General features: G+C 36.2%; 1 protein-coding gene across 3 annotated transcripts in view; it reads right to left on the bottom strand.

Moving 5' to 3' along the window:
* The window catches only part of NPAS3 (neuronal PAS domain protein 3), an 805,304-nt gene that overhangs the window by 528,169 nt on the left and 257,950 nt on the right, over positions 1 to 19,185 (bottom strand). For all 3 annotated transcript variants that reach the window (XM_058162236.1, XM_058162237.1, XM_058162238.1), the window contains 2 exons: positions 5,597 to 5,841; positions 5,437 to 5,487 (listed from right to left, as the gene is read on the bottom strand). In XM_058162236.1, coding sequence (XP_058018219.1) covers positions 5,437 to 5,487; positions 5,597 to 5,841 — 296 coding nt within the window. The remainder of the gene's footprint in view (positions 1 to 5,436; positions 5,488 to 5,596; positions 5,842 to 19,185) is intronic.

The following is a 19,185-nucleotide window of genomic DNA, read 5'->3' as shown; positions in this document are numbered from 1 at the left end:
CTCAAGTAATTCGTGCAAATCTCTCCAGAAACATGATGTAAATTTAACACTGGAATCTGAAACAATAAATTTACCCATACTTTTGTATTGGAAGTTCTGCTCAATAAATAGTTTGGCATCTTAATAAAAAAATTTCACAGCAGCCAAAACACAGATCAAATACTTAACACTTAAGTCAGTAATAAAATTATAAATGGTTGTTCAAATAAGGAGAGAGCATAAGTTCCTAACTGGCTTAGCCAAAGCAGGCTTGGGAAGATAGCAAATGTGGCAGGAAGGTTTATTTTAAATACTGGAATACTTAAGGTAAATCAAAAGCCAGATGTGTTCATCAAATTCAGCTATAAAACTAATGCAGATGTTTTAACCCGTCCCCCAACCCCACCCATTCACCTACCCAATGCTGCACATAACTGGAAACCCTTGGAATTGTCAGGCTAGAGTAGAGTCCACTTCAATGAGATCCAATTGAATGCCATTGGATGAAATTCTATAAATCCAAAGCAGGGAGATTAAAAGCATATTGTTTTCCAGGTTAACATGCAACCCAGAACATTTCTGGCATGTTTAGTATGGGCTGCTGGATTTTCAGAAAAAAATTGAAATATTTTTAAATGGAGCACAAGAATGCAGTGTGTCAGAAAATATCTTCCTCATAAGCCTCATAAATACAAGGAACAAGTCAAAAGCTGGATAGTATCACTATGTACTCAAATCTCCTTAAACCAGTGTCAAAATTACTTAAATATTCATGATTCTCCTTTATATAGATCAAATTATCAGGTTTAGTCAAAGTACTTGTCTTTTGGAAGCTTCCAAAACATCAAACCTAAAGAGAATTGGGTAATAATCTCAACAGACTTCAGAAGAAACAAGGGACCACTCTTATGGGAGTGGTCCTTTATTTTTTCTTGACAAAGAAAGTAGGTTGTGATCAAGAAACTTTCTAAAAGGCCAACTCTTGGGCTTGATAAGAATCTAAGCTCCTAGAACGAAGGTAGTAGTACAATCATAGAAATGTAGCAATAGGTAGTGTCCTCATTTCTCAATATATCAACAAAGTGAAAATATTTCATTGGTACTCTAGGAGGACTGACCTAAAAGAAATGGTGATGGTGCCTTTGTGCCTGCTACAGTTGACACATCGGTGACATAAACAACAGCTGCTTGATTTCAGTGAATATGAGGATTATGTGTAAGTAGCCATTCCATCCATGATAATGAGGACATGAAGGAAGAAGTTAAAAACAAGTTCAAGACTTCCAGATGGTCATTTATGATGAGCTGAAGTGGAGTTGTATGTTCAGGGATGCAATGATCAGAAAAGACTTAAATTGATAGTTTTAACATGAATTATCTGTTCAATGATCAGAAAAGACTTAAGTCAATAGTTTTAACATGAATTATCCAGTAACTATTATCAATAAAAAAATAGAATTGCACTGCACTTGATTCTAATAGTGCAAAACTAAATGTTTCACTCAGGTTGAGGATATAAAAACACATGCAAAATAAACGCTGTTTCTTGATATTAGATATTTGGGGTTCTGGATGGCTATTTTTGAATTCCCGAAGCTTGTTTTTTTATTTCCCAAATCTTCTAACATGGAAAAATTAACAATCCCAATGGCAACAGGTCCCTTAATTTCAGAGGTGCAGGGTTTCACAGCTAAGTCAGATCTTGAGGTAGCTCCATAAAGGGATCAAACATCTATATTAGTTCACTATGAATGACATGGGGATTCTAATTGATCCCAATTGTGAGACACATCTAGTAGAGCATGGGTGTCAAACTTGCCGCATCACATTGCCATCATGTGACGTTTTGTGACATTTTTCCCATTCGCGGAGCCGGGGAGGGCATGGCCTGCCTGTGACACATCCAGCCCACGGCCACTAGTTTGACATCCATGCTCCTGTAATAGAGGAAATAGATGTTGAAAAGATTTAAACATCTTCTCTTTCGATTTCCTGAGTGTCTCAGCTCTTTCAGCTCTCTCTGTATAATCATACAGCATTGAAACAGATCCTTTAAGTTGTCCAGTGTCCCTTGCAAACTAATTTATCTTGCAATTCATTAGTCAGACCTTTCTAAAATTGATCTGCTAAGGCCAAGTCATTCCAACTATGATCCCTAGCATAAAATTACATTTCCAGTATATATTCTTCCATGCTCTGCTCTTACCTTAGTGCGTTCAGTAAATCTCCTACTCCGGCACTAGCTTTTCCAGCAGTCATCAAAGGCAACTCTAAATTTCTATGTAAAATTGTTGCACAGTTGTTATCCATTGTGAAATCACTATTGTCTATGACTGCAACTGCCCACTTGGCAGCTCCTTCTATCAAAAGAACTAGAATGAAGGCTAATCAAGGCCGTTCCATGGGAAATTCAGCTGGTCTCCCATAAAACAGAACTTGCACTGGCTTGAACTAATCTTGAGTTCCATTAAATTTGCCCAATAAAGATCATGGAGAGTGAAGCAATATGGATAGATGACCAGAAACAACAGTAGATACAGGTAGTCCTCGACTTACAGCTGTTCATTTAGTGCAAAGTTACACAAAGTTTGAAGTTACAAAGGCACTGAAAAAAGGGACTTATTTCACATTTAAGAGCGTTGTACCATTCCCATGATCACGTGATCAAAATTCAGATGCTTGGCAACTGACTCATATTTATGACAGTTCCAGTGTCCCGGGGTTATGTGATTGCCTTTTGAGATCTTTTGACAAGAAAAGTCAATGGGAAAGCCAAATTCACTAACAACTATATTACTAATTTAACAACTGCAGTGATTACTTAATAACTGGGGCAAGAAAGATCATAAAATGGGTCAAAACTCACTTAACAAATGTCTTACTTAGCAACAGAAATTTTGGGCTCAATTGTGTCATATGTCCTAAGTTGAGGACTACCTGTACAACCTTGGTAGGTCCAGCTAGTTTCAGCACATGGCATATTTGCAAAATTATCTGAATAATGCCACTTTTCAAGCTGCTGATCTGGACATCCATCTGTTGCTATGTTGAAATAAGTTACTGGCAACCTGTTCAGCTGTGCTCTCAGTATGCCAATTGCCATGGCCTAGGTTATAAACATGAAACTAGGTAAACTCCATTGTAAAGGGAGTAAAGAGTTCTTTGAAATTATTATTGGGTTCTGTAGAAACTTCATTCTTTTTACATTTATAGATTGTTAAGCCTTCTATACATTTTATATCAAATGCTAACAATATTAGCTGCTTCTCCTCAGTCTATCAAGTTTCTACTGTAGCTATGTTCTTTTTTAAAAAAAAAACAACAGCCTCTAATAAAAGCAAATCTATAATCTTATTTTACCCTACACGTCAGTGCGAATAGCTATAGCTTTTGCCTAAACATAAAATTGAAATAAACAGGTAATACAGTTATTGGGGTAAAAAATCCCAATAAATATTTTTGTTGAATAACTCACATTATTATTTCATTATTTCTTTTTAGCACCAGGTTTTTCAAATGAAAGAGCATGTTCTCAAATTTTATTGGACTCTTTCCATGCTCACACCAATATATTGAACATGGCATCAGTGGATATGCTACCATACATAAATTTTATGTTTCCTAAATTACCAATAAAATGTTACCTCTTTATATAAAATTAAAGTATTTCTTCTTATTAGACTATTATGGCGGCACTTAAAATTTAGCATTATATGTTTCAAGCACTCTGCTTTATCACATATGCACATGCAAATACAAGTGCACATACCACAAACACTTAGAGAGAAGTGGAAATAAAGAAAAATGTATTTTTTTGTTCTGTTTTCCAAACTAGCTGATACATTATCTTTGTTTCTTCAGTTAAATCATAATTAAGACTTATCAGAATCAGAATTCAAACTTAATGACATACTAGTTAATTGCAAAAAACAACAACAATTGATTGATTCCTTCCTTGCAATTTTCCACTGTAGATAAAATAGGGAAAACAATGGTCCTAAGGAGTTCATCCTATATAGTTAAAACTCACTCTGTAGGGAGAAGTAACTATGCTGAAGTCAGCTTTCAAATGTTAACCTATATGATCACCATTAAGTATATACAATACATGTATATACAGTTGAAGAAAAACTATCATTTATGACACACTTTATAATATCATGGTCAAAATTATTATTTGAAAATGAATATAAGTCTAGGACAGGGGTATCAAACTCCCATCATCACAGCGTCGTCATGTGACATATTGGGACTTTTTTTTCCCTTTGCTAAACCGGGTGGAGGCAGGGCCAGCACATGATACATCCGGCCCGCGGGCCACAAGTTTGACATTCCTGCTGTAGGAGATGCCTTCCTAGCAACCTGATCATTAAAATTAAAAACAAAAACTAAATAATTTTGTCTATATTTAGAAATGCAGTTATAAAGGTAAGCTCATCCATTTTAATATCATCTTTCATGACTCAAAGAGCAAGGTAAGAAACATTTCCCAAATTCTCCCAACATCCATTTAAATCACATTTTAGTTCCATTTTTGATAACAGAATGTAGGTGGAGAACCAAGCAAAAACCTTTTTTGTCTAAGAAGACAATCAGGTAAAAATTGGCTTGTTAACTATTGTATACAAACATTTTTTGAATCTAGGAAAGGAACTTTTAACTCATTTAATACATGTTTATTCCTGTTTTGGTTAACAAGTGAACTTTTTTATATACAGTTAAGCAATTGTAATAGATATAAAATTTTCATTAAAAAGTATAAAACACAATGATATAGAAGTAATGGTTCAATACTGCAGCTTGAACGTTTGGCTTCTTGTAACCCAATGTAAGCATCATGATAGAGCTATATTCGGTTAGCTCTTTCTAATACCAGATTTGAGTGAAATGGTATTTATATTCAAATTAATGTCTTAAATTTTAAAGAAATTACTTTCACAATAAAATAATAACCAGGCAGAAAAATAAATAACCCCAATTAATTCTCTAGACAAAAATATATCACCAAACTACTACTCTTATAACAAAATAGGTTTCATTTGTTCCACTCAAAAAAGTACTACCTATTTAATAAACAGGAAAAAAACCACATAACAGGGCTATTTTCTTTCTCATAATCATGCAAAGCAATCCATTTCACAGCTATAGTTCAACACAGAATTAAGCATACTTAAGTTAATTGTTTCAAATTTTAAAGACACTAAAGATCTAATCAATTTTAAAAACTTATCTCAGAGTAAACCCCACTGAACTCAGTAGGACTTATTCTGATTAACTATGTACTGCAGAATATTGTTTCAGACCAGGATTAGTGTTTCTCAATCTCAGCAGTTTTAAAATTAAACTAAGACCTAAATTATATAAATATGCATAACTCGTCTCATTTTCCCAGAACATTAGTTGTGCTTAGTTGTCCATGTTAAAATAAAATAAAAATAGAATAAGAGTTTATTTCACCTTCACATGGTGTCTTTCTCATGCAGACCTCAGATTTCCATATTTGTATCCCTTTAAAGGATTTGATATGCAGGGAGAAAAGAAAGGATGGTAAACATTTCAATTCAGAGATCAGTTTGGCTGCCACATTCCATGTATTATCGCTATGCAAACCCCATACCTTTCACTGATGTGTTGGGAGGTGGTCCTTCCATACGCAGGTTCCATGGAGGATCCCCTTGATTAGCAAAGTCCCTCATCTTCAAATAGCTAATTGTTAATCGGATGATAGATGCCTTGTCAAGCTGGCTGGTAATGGCAGCAGGGAGTGGCAACAATTTGGCCAACTCATAGAATTCAAAATTTTCTTTTCCTCTTCGAGAACGAGCAGCATCTCGGGATTTTTCCTTTCTCAAGGCTTGTAAACTGGGGGAAGAAAGAGAGCAACATATTTATTAGTACTGTGTTTTCTGACAGAGCCACTGTTCTTCAGAATTCCTTGTCACTTCCTTGTGCTTATATCCCACAAGCACTATTTAAATATAGATACATGATCTATAGGCATATATGACCCATAGGTGCTTTTTCAAAAGGCAAGTGGTTAAAATTGGCAATGCTCTATCAAATCCTGTTCCTGTCAAGAGTGGCGTTCCTCAAGGTAGCGTTCTTGGACCAACACTCTTTATACTATACATAAATGATCTTTGCGAGCATATTTCAAGCAATTGTGTTCTCTTTGCTGATGATGTCAAACTATTTAACACCGCCGACAATACATCTACCATTCAAAAAGACCTTGATCATCTAACCGCTGGTCTAAAACTTGGCAACTCCAAATCTCAACCAGCAAATGCTCAGTCTTACATATCGGAAAAAAGATCCTAAACACTAAGTACATGCTTGATGGACATTACCTTACAGATGACCCCCACCCTGTCAAAGACCTTGGAGTTTTCATATCAAACGATCTAAGTGCCAAAGCCCACTGCAACTACATAGCAAAAAGGCTCTAAGAGTTGTAAACCTAATCTTGCGTAGCTACTTTTCCAAAAACACTACACTACTAACCAGAACATATAAAACATTTGCTGGGCCAATTCTTGAATACAGCTCGCCTGTCTGGAACCCATACCATATTTCTGACATCAATACAATTGAACGTGTCCAGAAATATTTTACAAGAAGAGTTCTCCATTCCTCTGTAAACAACAAAATACCTTATCCCACTAGACTTGAAATCCTGGGCTTGGAAAACTTGGAACTCCGTCGCCTTCGACAAGACCTAAGTTTAACTCATAGAATCATCTATTGTAATGTCCTTCCTGTCAAAGACTACTTCAGCTTTAATTGCAATAATACAAGAGCAACCAATAGATTTAAACTTAATGTCAACCGCTTTAATCTAGGTTGCAGAAAATATGACTTCTGTAACAGAATCATCAGTGCTTGGAATACTTTACCTGACTCTGTGGTCTCTTCTCATAATCCTAAAAGCTTTAACCAAAAACTTTCTACTATTGACCTCACCCCATTCCTAAGAGGACCATAAGGGGCGTGCATAAGTGCACAAACGTGCCTACCATTCCTGCCCTATTGTTTTTCTTTTCTTCTATACCTTTATATACTATATAACCTTTCTGTATGATAGTTACATATATTGTTGTAACAAAATAAATAAATAAATAAATAAATAAATAAATAAAAATAAAATACAAGAGCAACCAATAGATTCAAACTTAATGTTAACCGCTTCAATCTAGATTGTAGAAAATATGACTTCTGTAACAGAGTTATCAGTGCTTGGAACACATTACCTGACTCTGTGGTCTCTTCTCATAATCCCAAAAGCTTTAACCAAAAACTATCTACTATTGACCTCACCCCATTTCTAAGAGGACTATAAGGGGCATGCATAAGAGCATAAACGTGCCTACCGTTCCTGTCCTATTGTTTTTTTCTTATATATATATGCTTATACTTCCTTATATTTCCTTATATATATGTTTATATACTATATAATCTTTCTGTGCGATGTTTATGTATATTGTTATGACTAAATAAATAAATAAATAAATAAATAAATAAATAAATAAATATAAAACTAGACACCACCTATCTCTTGTTTACAACACAGTCCTTCCCGCATTCCAAAATGCTATTCAGGTGACCCTGAGGACACAGATAAAAATCCAAGTGGTTTCAAAAAGGACTCTCAAAAAGAGTGCTAATGACCAGATGATCGCAAGGAAGATAAACCCTTCCATTCTCCACCATTCAGTCAGAACTGAAGACAATTTCTAGATGAGAAGTGAAACGTCTTCAAGGAAAAACAAAGGAAGTCCAGTTTACTTTTGAGAAAGCACCTTTGGGGCAATCATGACCTAGATGACTGAGAATCTTCACAGGGGTGTGTGTGTGTGTGTGTGAGAGAGAGAGGGGGGGGGGGACAGATCGATCAAAGGTGGATTTCAGCAGGTTCTGACCAGTTCTGGAGAACCGGTAGCGGAAATTTTGAGTAGTTTGGAAAACCAGTAGTAAAAATTCTGACTGGCCCCGCCCCCATCTATTCTCTGCCTCCCAAGTCCCAGCTGACTGGGAGGAAATGGGCATTTTACAGTATCCTTACCCTGTAATGCCCACCAAGTCACACCCACCAAGCCATGCCACACCCACCAAATCACACCCACAGAACCCGTAGTAAAAAAAAATTGAAACCCACCACTGATATAGCTATAGAGATAGATGGATAGATAGATAGATAGATAGATAGATAGATAGATAGATAGATAGATAGATAGATAGATAGATGAAAGTTTCATGTATATTTGAGCATCATTAGTAATCCATTTATTCTTATTTGAGCAGTGCTAGACTAAATGCCAGAGAGCAACTTTCTGAAGTGTCTACATAAAAAGATTTAGGTAGCAACACAAATATGCAAGATTGGACCAGGGCTTTGGATCTATAACCTCTCCAGAAGAAATTTCAATTAATGTGGTATCTCAGATCTGTGATGGGACTAAATATTTTGCCCTGAATGGGCTGGAGTTTCACTGAAATAACAAATGCAAAGCTTGGAAATATTGCTGGACTATCATTATAGTTTCAGTAGCTGAGATCACTTTTGGCTAGCCTGCCAAGAATTACAATCTGGCCCGAGTGGTTCATACAATCTAAGACTAGAGCAGCCAGACTATGTCATGAACACCAATTATGAATAGCACCTCATTGTGGTTAAAATGGTTGAAAACACATTTCTATTCCGAAACTTCAGACTGGAAACTGAAATGGTGAAGGGACGTGAGAGGAGCAACCTTCTTGATATCACATCCTTGTTATGTAAGGCTGTCTACCAAAAGGCTGTGCTAGAGTCAATACTGGATTTATGTTGAAGTGGGAAATTGGATTTTCAGTCAACTTACGATCACAATTGAGCCCAAAATGTGTGTTGTTAAGTAAGAAATTTGTTAAGTGAGTTTTGCCCAATTTTACGACTTTTCTTGCTGTATTTGTAAATGAATCACTGAAGTTGTTTAATTAGTAACACCGTTATGAAGTAAACCTGGTTTTCCCACTGACTTTGCTTGTCAGAATGTCAAAAAGGCAATCACGTGACTCCAGGACACTGCAACCATCATAAATGTGAGTCAATTGTCAAGCATCCGAATGTAAATCACATGATCATGGGGATGCTCTAACAGTCATAAGTGTGAAAAACAGTCATAAGTCACTTTTTTCAGTGATGTTGTTAGTTCTATATTTCTCTCAGTAGCCAATGGAAGGCCCACAAGGAAGCCTCTAAGCAACACTTATTAACCCCAGCAACAGGTGTTAGAAACCTATTGCCTCCATTACTGGAAGTAATATGTAATCATTAGAATTAATAATTCCATAGTCCATGAATTAATGACATCGCCTTTTCAAATTCTAAATATACTAATTATTTCTAAATTATAAATGCTAAATATACTTTCTATGAAGAAAGATTTTCTTTTATCTGTACTACATCATACATAGGTTTATATATCCTTACCATGTTCTACCTGTTTTCTCTCTTAATACTTTTTCCTTTCTGCATTTCTCAGTTCTACAATATCATTTTTGAGGTGTGGCAACCTGAACTATAAGCAATATTCTTAATGTAGTTGCACAAGAGATTTTCATTGAGCTGTGTCATCATCCTGCCCAAATCCCATTTTAGGAGAATAGTCATATCAGTGACATGGTGGCAAAGAATCATAACCTTTACTTTATGTCTTTTAATAAAATTTGCCAGTCAGAAAAAGTACAAGATTTTTCTGGGAAGACTCCTTTCTGATTAATCATAACTAGCCCAGATCCCATATCAGTATATTTGAATTCAGAAATTTCCTATCTTATGTTTGTCACTTTGTGACACTTTAAATTTGTTATCACTGAACTATGTTATCATTCTAACTCCATTTCTATAGCTGTGAGAAATCTTTATTCTCCTTTTTTTGTTTGAATAATTCATAATAATTTCATATCATCTTCAGAGTTGGTCAACTCATTATTTAATTCAAACTCTTACTTATGAACAAATTAAAAATAACCACCAATACAGTACCAGTCCTAATAGATGAAATCATCTTTTGTCTATACAATTGCGAGTATCCCAATTTTCCATAAGTATTCCAAGTATTCCATAGCCTTTACATTTTCCCATTCCAGTCTTCAGCAAGTTGCAGTTATGCCAAAATGACAATGGCAACGTCATTGCATATGTGCCATGCTTACCTGTCTGATCCTAACATGATACAAATGAGTATGTCATGACATTTGCTCCCCTGCAAATGATCATATTCCCATATATAAGCAAACCAATTTTAACTCAATTTCACCCTTTAGGAAACTCATTTTTTAAAAGCAGACTCTTGCATATCATTACAGCTGCTATGCTCGTTACAATTGTTATGCTACAATTTTTGCATTACAACAATCTTTACTTTTATTCTTGAAATGATAAGTATCACCCTACCTCATTACACACATTTTACCAAAAGTCTTTTGTAGTGGCAGCACTGTACTTGTAATAAATAGTGATTGGCTTGGAGGACTATAACCATAAAATAAGGCCCTAGAGGCTGAAAGGTTGTTCAGACTATGATATAATGGCATAAGGCAGGGGGAATGACACAGCTTGTACATTAATCTAGTATCCATTTGCATTAGCTACTATTAGCAGGCATAGAAAGCTGATGACAGCAGCCAGACTCGCTACTTCTCCTTGTCTTCTAACTTTCAGGTAAGAGAATTGCAAGAGTAGCCCCCACGGTGTGTGTTTTCTTTTACAGCACTAATCATCTTGGCCTTGGCTGCTTCCCAATCTTTTGTATAGAGGAACACACAGAAACAGAAATTGAATGAAAAAAAGGAACTAAGAGAAAAATCAGGAAAGGGATATGTGGGTTGCTCACTTCTCTCTGGTTATTTCCAAAGTAGTGGGACTTGGCTCAAACCAATGTTTAGTGTCAGAGTGTTTATGGAATTGACACATCCAAAGACCTCAGAATTTTCTTTATTAAAGTGCTTCACATTACTTTGAAGACTTGTCCAAAGGTTTTGCAAGGCGTAAGTGGCTTTCCCACATGCTCTTTTGCTAAGTAAAATTCCCAGGTAAGGCATAAGAAGCAAGGAAATACTGCTTTTTTTAAAGGGGGGGGGCATCCTGAACTGCAAATCAGCTTCAGAGGGTACTTTGCATTAATCTTCATCAAAGCAAAACATACATTCGAAGGTTTGCACAAAGCTATTGTTTGTCATTAAAGTTACTCCTAGAAGAAGAACATCTGAGCTTCTATATTGGTAATGTAGCATTAAAAACCAGATCCCTATCTTACAGAGAGAACAGGAAACATGAACCATATATTGCCACCATCACAGGTCTGTATGAAGATTCTGCATCTGTAATCCGCTTAAAAAAGAAAAGGAAAAAAACCCAACAACTGACAGAAGTGATGCCTGACAATTTCTGAAACTGCTGGCTCTTCAAAGTTATAAAGAAAACTAATGCCATGTTCTCTCTCTCTCTCTCCCTCTCTCTTATCGATCTATCAATCATCTATCTATCTATCTATCTATCTATCTATCTATCTATCTATCTATCTATCTATCTATCTATCTATCTATCCAGAGTTTATAAGACTATTGTTAGTTCTCATACCACTTACTAAAATTGACATTCCTCTAGATTTCTGACTGGGAAAAAGATTTGGATACAAGTGCTCAAATATTGATGCAATATTTCTCTTTAATAAAAATGACTTTTCGTCATAAGAAAATAAATCCTGTTTCTGGAAAAGAAGGAAGTCAAAACCTTTCATAATTCTTCTACAAAGAAGGAACAACTAAGATCTGAGGAGATATAGATAGACAGACAGACAATAGATTTGTTTTCTTAGAAGAATCTAGCACTGCAGAGCTGTACTAGTTATCAATTAATGTGGAATGCAGACTGAAAAAAGGTCTATATTAAAAATTCAGCCATTAAAAATTCATCAAAGATTTCATCATTTTAACTTGCATTCCTTTGAACACCTGCTTTACTTGTCAGATCTCCGGTCAGAGTTAACAGTGGAATCTATGGTTGCTACAGAATCTGTACCACTTTTGACATGAACTGCATGACAACATTTGCGGGTTAGCAGTTTAAAGCAACAAGAAATAAAATAAAATCTGACAAACTATGTTGCTCTACCAAACTTTTCAGGGTAGTTATTGGACAAACCTGAATGTGTCCTATGCCTCAGTAAATGTTTTGAATGGGTATGAATGAATTTTTTCCCATACTATATCACTTTTAACAAAATGCAAAATTTAGGCAAATACGTAAATAAATAGTAAATGCTGTTATTTATAGCAGAGCATAATTTCTTTAAACCTGTCCAAGAAAAATGCCTTAATGTGCAAATAAAACTGTCTAGAATATATGCTGGAACTTAAACTTGGAACCTTCAAGTTCAAGGTAAAAACTCTGCTGCTTAACTAATGCACTACTCATAGCTGTCATCATTAATTTGTGTTAGCCTCTGTAAACATCAAGAGTATAATAGGCCAATTTCACAACTAAATATAGATGCACATTTTGTCCTTATATAAATGGCAGATTGCTGCTGTAGATCATCACTGCAACACGTCAGTAGAGATGCACTGTTTGATGCTCTGATGATCACACAATATATAAAACCAGTTGTAATGGTTGTTTGGAAGCAAAGTGTAACACAGCAGCAAAATTTCATTTGTTCCACAAACTCAGGATATATTAAGCTTGGCTGACAAAAACAGTTTGATGTGCTAAATCAGTTTGACCTTCATTTTTACTTTATATTTCCTATTTGACACATTAAATACAAAACCGGATACCATTACATTTATAAAGAAAAAAAACTGTGTCAAATATGTGCACATAGCAAGAAGATTTTGCAAATCTTTAAAGTTTATATTTGAGATGTTAATACTCAAAGGAATGTTGAGTTCTTCTGGAGAAAAAAAAAACATGACAGATGTTAGCAATACCCTATATTCTTATTTGTATACAGACTTTTTTGCATTACTCTATTCTTGGTTCAAGCAGCACTGAAATGAATTGTTATTAACTGTATCACGAATAATAATTGTTCATCTAGAATACAAATAGTACTATATCTTTTTCTCTACTCTCTCAACCATTCAAGTTGGCAGCTTAAAAACAGCAGAGAACTCTCTGCTCTCTCTAGTAAAACTACCTAGTTAAGTAGAACTTTTATCTTGGGGCAAATTGTACATTTCACACCTTAAATTTCTATTTACAAAATCAGCTAATCACTTCACAATTGAACTTCTCAGAACAAAAAGTTATCAATTAAAGTGGTTGAAACTCCTGCAAATTATCATTTAAGAATGAAGTAATTGCTTTCATCAGGGCAGAAATGCCCGCCAGAACAGAAATGTCACTTTAGATTAGTGTTCTCACTCCTGAAGCAATGGATGACACAGCTGATATAAGACTAAATGCCAAGACCAATCAATTGCTTTTGTGGCTCTGTTCTGAGCTGCTGTAAAAGGGGCCATTTTCTAGGATCTACTCTCCATTATAGTAAATGCTATCTCCTTGGTAACATAATTTCATTTCTCATAAATTCTGCCTGAGACATTGTCATAACAATGGATGTTTGTTAAAAAGAATGCTGTTGGTTTAACGCAAAGAATTAAGTGTGAACGGCTGTCAAAGTACTACAGTTTATTTGTTCTTAAACATAAATTGAAGTCTTCTCCATTAAAAAGAATACTCATGTGGAAATGAGCATTCTGAACAAGGGTAATATATTGTCTTTGAAGGTGCTGTATAGCTGATTTAGAGCAGAGAGTTCTTTTTTACATATACTTGCTTTGTTTCTGTTAGGCACCCTGGTCGTTTACATAGATTTGTCAGTGTAAAAATAGAATAGATAAATACTTCACTTACTTTCCCAGCAGTGTAGTTTGCAAATGTGAAATTACTGAAGGGAAAAAAAACCAGCCTCATTATCATATGACATGTTATTTGTTAGCAACCTCATCTGTGTATAAACACATCTTTTGAACTGAGCTCTCTCTACAAAGTATCTGCAATTTGTACTGTTCATCTTTAAAAATATATATATATACCAAGAATTTGACTTATGGACTCCAATTAAAAATACATCCCAAAATCTAATGTGGTGGAACAGCAGTAATTTTTATGTGATTCCTGTTTTGGCTGAGTTTCCCCCCCCCCAAAAAAAAAACAACAACCCAAAAACCTACCACAGAGCAGATTTTAATTCAGATTTTTTTTTTAAAAAAGCCTTTTTATTCTATCTAAAAAAAGACATCATTATATATTATAACACTACCAAAACAGTTAACACAACTGAGAATGTAATTTCCTACCAATTACTGTCTGTTCAATCCCAAAATACTGCTTCCAAGAGGTCACATTATGTATAGGTGCTCCAATATGTTCCCTTTGCATATTTATGCGCAAAGAATTAAAGGATTGTTTAATGACTAGTTGCTTAGTGACTGTTGAAAGTTACAATGAACCCTTCCCAACAGTTATCTACAACAGGGCTCTCCAACCTTGACAACTTTAAGACTTGTGGACTTCAACTTCAACTTTGCTGGCTGAGGAATTCTGGGAGTTGAAATCTACAAGTCTTAAAGTTGCCACGGTTGGAGACCCCTGATCTACAATCCAGTACCAGAGTTCCAATGATAGCACCCTGTCCCTGTAGTCACATGATCACATTTCAGGTGCTTGGCAACTGGCTCACTTTTACAGCCAACTGCTTCATTTCTGTCATGTGTCCATGATTTGTGACATTTTTTGCTGGTTTTTGCTGTTCAGCACAAAAGCCAACGGGAATGAATGGATTTGCTTTATGACCATTGTGTTAGCTTAATGATTGGAGCAAAAAAAAAAAACCCGAGTTGGTCACATAGGTGCCGTGATTTATAACGGTCATGAAAATTAATGAATTAATTAATGAATTTTCCGGGTGCCATTATGATAATAAGCTGAAGACTATCTCTATTTCCATGGCACCCACTAGATTACCCAGCCATATGACTTTTTACTTGTCTTTTTAAACCTTAATTTAAAGAGATGGGAGATCATGTTGCAAAGTAATGTACTGGTTCTCATGCTGTTATTTCCAAGAATAACTCTGGTCCCACAATTTTTGTAAGACAGACACCCATAATTATTGATTTTACATCTCCTTAGAAAAACCTAAGTCAGTTATGAAAGCCCAAGTCATTTATAAAAAAGAATACTGTACCATCTTGTTAGATGTATACTCCCTTAATAAGTAGGCTCCCCATGCCAATAATTTCTACTACGTGCCTCTAGCAGTTTGTTGTTTATGTATTTATTTATCCTGAAATTTGGAAGTGCCCAACTCTAAAATTAATTTGGGTGGCTAACATCAAGTAAGAATATTTTTTAAAAAATCAAGAAAAGTTACAAGAAAATCCTGTACATCCAAACTTACTCCTTCTAACAAAGATCAACTACAGGACTCCACAAATACAATACATATGTAAGAAGAGACAGATTGTTAAAGCCTTCTGAAACATTATCCAGGTGAGGGGGACAAAAATTTCTGGAGGACATCACTCCAGAGAAAGAAAAGGAGCCATGCTTTCTGACTTCCAATGATGCAGTGTTTGATTAAACCAGTGGTTCCCAATCTTTTTTTGACCATACCCCACCTAAGCATCTTGAAAGTCCTGATCTCCACCCACCCCCCATGACATATAATTCTTACTATTCAAAAAGTGAACTACTACTCACATGGAGGATGCCTAAAAGGCCATTAACTTGATTTATACAAGGTTCCAATTGCCCCCATTAAAAATCAAATTCCCTTCTGTGGGGCCTGGGCCCCAAGTTGGCAACCACTGAATTAAACTGATCAAAACATACCAATTATGTCTAACCTTACTGGATGAGCAAAAACCATGGCAGAAAGGCAGTTTTTATTTTGGAAAGCATTTGTTCTCAAAATGTCCTATTGTACATAACAACCACAAAAGAGGATGACCCTGAATAAGTGGCTTCTCATATAAATAGCTTGTGGGAAAACAGTTCAAAATTATAGTATTCCCTGGTTACTTACTACATAGAAATTATCTTCAAATACTAAATAATTAGTATAACATAACAAGCCAAGTATCTAGCATGTTATCTATCATTCATCTATATTCCTTTCCTAATTTATCTGGATGGCATTTTGTAGTTATATGTGTTTAAAACAAGTATGTAAAGTTCTACTTGTGATAATTATAATTAAAAAAAAGATTTATAGATACGATGTTTAAGAGAATATGGCATAGTTATATAAGAATTGATTGATCTCTAAAATTTAAGCATCTTTTCACATTAATTGATATCCTAAGTCTAGAATTACTGTAATTTCTTATCCCTGATTTTCTCTTCCCCAAGCTAAATAAAACTACTAGTATTTAATCAGGAAACCAAGCATGAAAGGGGAACCAAACTCTGACCTCTAAGCTATGCAGGAAAAAAGTATTAGTTGCTGAAGTTTAAATGTTTGAAGTACATGAATGCATTTTATTAATGTTTTGACTTTTCCCTACTGTCAAAGCACCATCTAATAAACACTAGAAATCTATAAATGATAAAACTTAGCCTCTCTCCTGAGTTTTAAAAATATTAACATATGCAGGAATATGATAGCTTTCTATTTACTGTAAATATAATACATAATTATAATACATAATACTACAGCAAAACAATAGCAACAGCACTTAGACTTACATACTGTCTCATAGTGCTATATAGCACTCTTTAGTACATTTACATATTGCCCTCCACAATCTGGATTCCCATTTTACCGACCTTGGAAAAATGTAAGTCTTTGTCAACTTTGAGCTCCATGAGGATTTAAACTCTAGGCTCTGGCAGAGTTTGCCTGCAACACTGCATTCTTATCACTGTGCCATCAGGGTTCCTAAGCATATTATTTATATTCTCTTCAAGCATATAAATAATATAAATCCTAAACTTTTTTAATTTAAACCAATCCATAATTCTCCAAATTTAACAGTACTTCAGTTTGTTCCAGTCCTTGCTTAATGACAGTAATTGAGAGCTGCAATGTGGTTGTAAAGCATAACCTGAGATGACTGTAGCAACTTACAACAGCAGTCCTAGCTGACATCATTAGGCAGCAAGATTATTAAGCAAATATCACGAGATCATTGTTTACAACCTCCTACCAGCTTCAACTTCCATTTTGTCACAAAGGTCACAAATGGTGATCATAGGATTGTAGGGAAGCTGCAACAAATGCAACTACAAGGAGTGGTTGTAATCACATTGTTCAATATCATTGCAACTTTGAACACTCACTGAATGAATGCTTGTTAAGCAAGGACTACTTATATCTGATTAGATATGTTCTCTTTGCACTTCTTCAAAATGCTTAAGTTCCTAAATCATTTTCTAAAAAATTAAAAGATGTCATACATACTTAGAAAATCATAAAATCCTGAAAAGCCTAAAATCTAATGATGGAAGAAGCATTAAAGATCAGTACATAGTAAGAGTTATGACCAGCACCTACTTTGAGCAATTATTCAAGAATTATATTTGTCTTTTTAATAACTCAGACAAGAACTATAACTAAAAATCTATAAGGTATTTATTTGTCAGGTGAGCTGGACGTACCTCACCATTATATGTTACCAGTAATATCATATAATGCTTGGAAGCTGGAAGAGATTTTGTACGCTCTGAAACATAAACCAAATTCAATATATTAAAAAAGTCAGCACCATAGGCCATTAAACCTGATAAAACATGTTTTATACTTGTGAATTATGTTTATACACTATTTAATGTTGCTAATCTTGCACAAAAAAGAATATGTATAGATTGTTATGAATAATTGAATTCACTGATGGTGTTATTTGTTTACTGTGTTAGTTGAAGGCAGAATCACAATTTAATTTATTTTATTTATTTATTTTATTAATCGAACTTATATACCGCACCATCTCCCGTAGGACTCAGGGCGGTTCACAGGCATATTAAAACAGTACAATAAATAAACATTAAAACCCAATTAAAACTAGATAATATCATGGCCTGATCACTAAAAAATAAAAAACCTATAAAAACCCCATTAAGATATGCTAAAACCTTTTATCTTAGGCTAGTCCTGCACGCTGAAACAATAGCGTCTTCAGTTCCCGTCTGAAGGTCCGGAGGTCGGGTAGTTGTCGTAATCCTGGAGGGAGCTCGTTCCACAGGGCTGGTGCCGCCACAGAGAAGGCCCTCCCCCTGGGGGCCGCCAACCTACACTGTTTGGTCGACGGCACCCTGAGGAGGCCCACTCTGTGGGAGCGCACAGGTCGTTGGGAGGCAATCGGTGGCAGAAGGCGGTCTCAAGGTATCCTGGTCCTAAGCCATGGGCGCTTTAAAGGTGGTCACCAAAACCTTGAATTGCACCGAAGACTACGGTAGCCAGTGCAGGCGCGCAGGATAGGTGTTATATGGGAACAGCGGTGCTCCCTCTATCACCAGCGGCCGCTTTCTGGACTAACTGGAGCCTCCGGGTGCTCTTCAAGGGGAGCCCCATGTAGAGAGCATTGCAATAGTCCAGGCGGGAAGTGACAAGGGCGTGAGTGACCGTGCACAAGGCGTCACGGTCAAGGAAGGGGCGCAACTGGCGAATCAGATGGACCTGATAGAATGCTCCCTGGCGGCGGCTGTCAAATGGTTCTCTAAGACAGCCGATCGTCCAGGAGGACCTAAGTTCGCACTCCTCCTGGGGGTCAGTACTTCCTCCCCACAGTCAGCGATGGTGTAAGCTGACTGTACCGGGACGCCGGTACCCACAGCCACTCTGTCTTGGAAGGGTTGAGTTGGAGCCTGTTCCTCCCCATCCAGACCCGCGGCCTCAAGGCACCGGCCCATCACCTCGACAACCGTTGGGGTGGTTCGGGTGAAATGTACAGCTGCGTATCATCAGCGTACAGATGATAATCCACCCCGAACCCACGGATAACCTCACCCAGCGGCTTCATGTAGATGTTGAACAGGAGGGGCGGGAGAACAGACCCCTGAGGCACCCCACAAGTGGGGCGCCTCGGGGCGATCTCTGCCCCCTGCCAACACCGTCTGCGACGGTCAGAGAGATAGGAGGAGAACCACCGATAAGCGGTGCCTCTCACTCCCAATCCCTCCAACCGGCGCAGCAGAATACCATGGTCGATGGTATC

This window comes from Ahaetulla prasina, chromosome 1 (assembly GCF_028640845.1).
Source record: "Ahaetulla prasina isolate Xishuangbanna chromosome 1, ASM2864084v1, whole genome shotgun sequence".
NCBI classification, from domain to species: Eukaryota; Metazoa; Chordata; class Lepidosauria; order Squamata; family Colubridae; genus Ahaetulla; species Ahaetulla prasina.
This window is presented reverse-complemented; position numbering and strand designations above follow the sequence as displayed.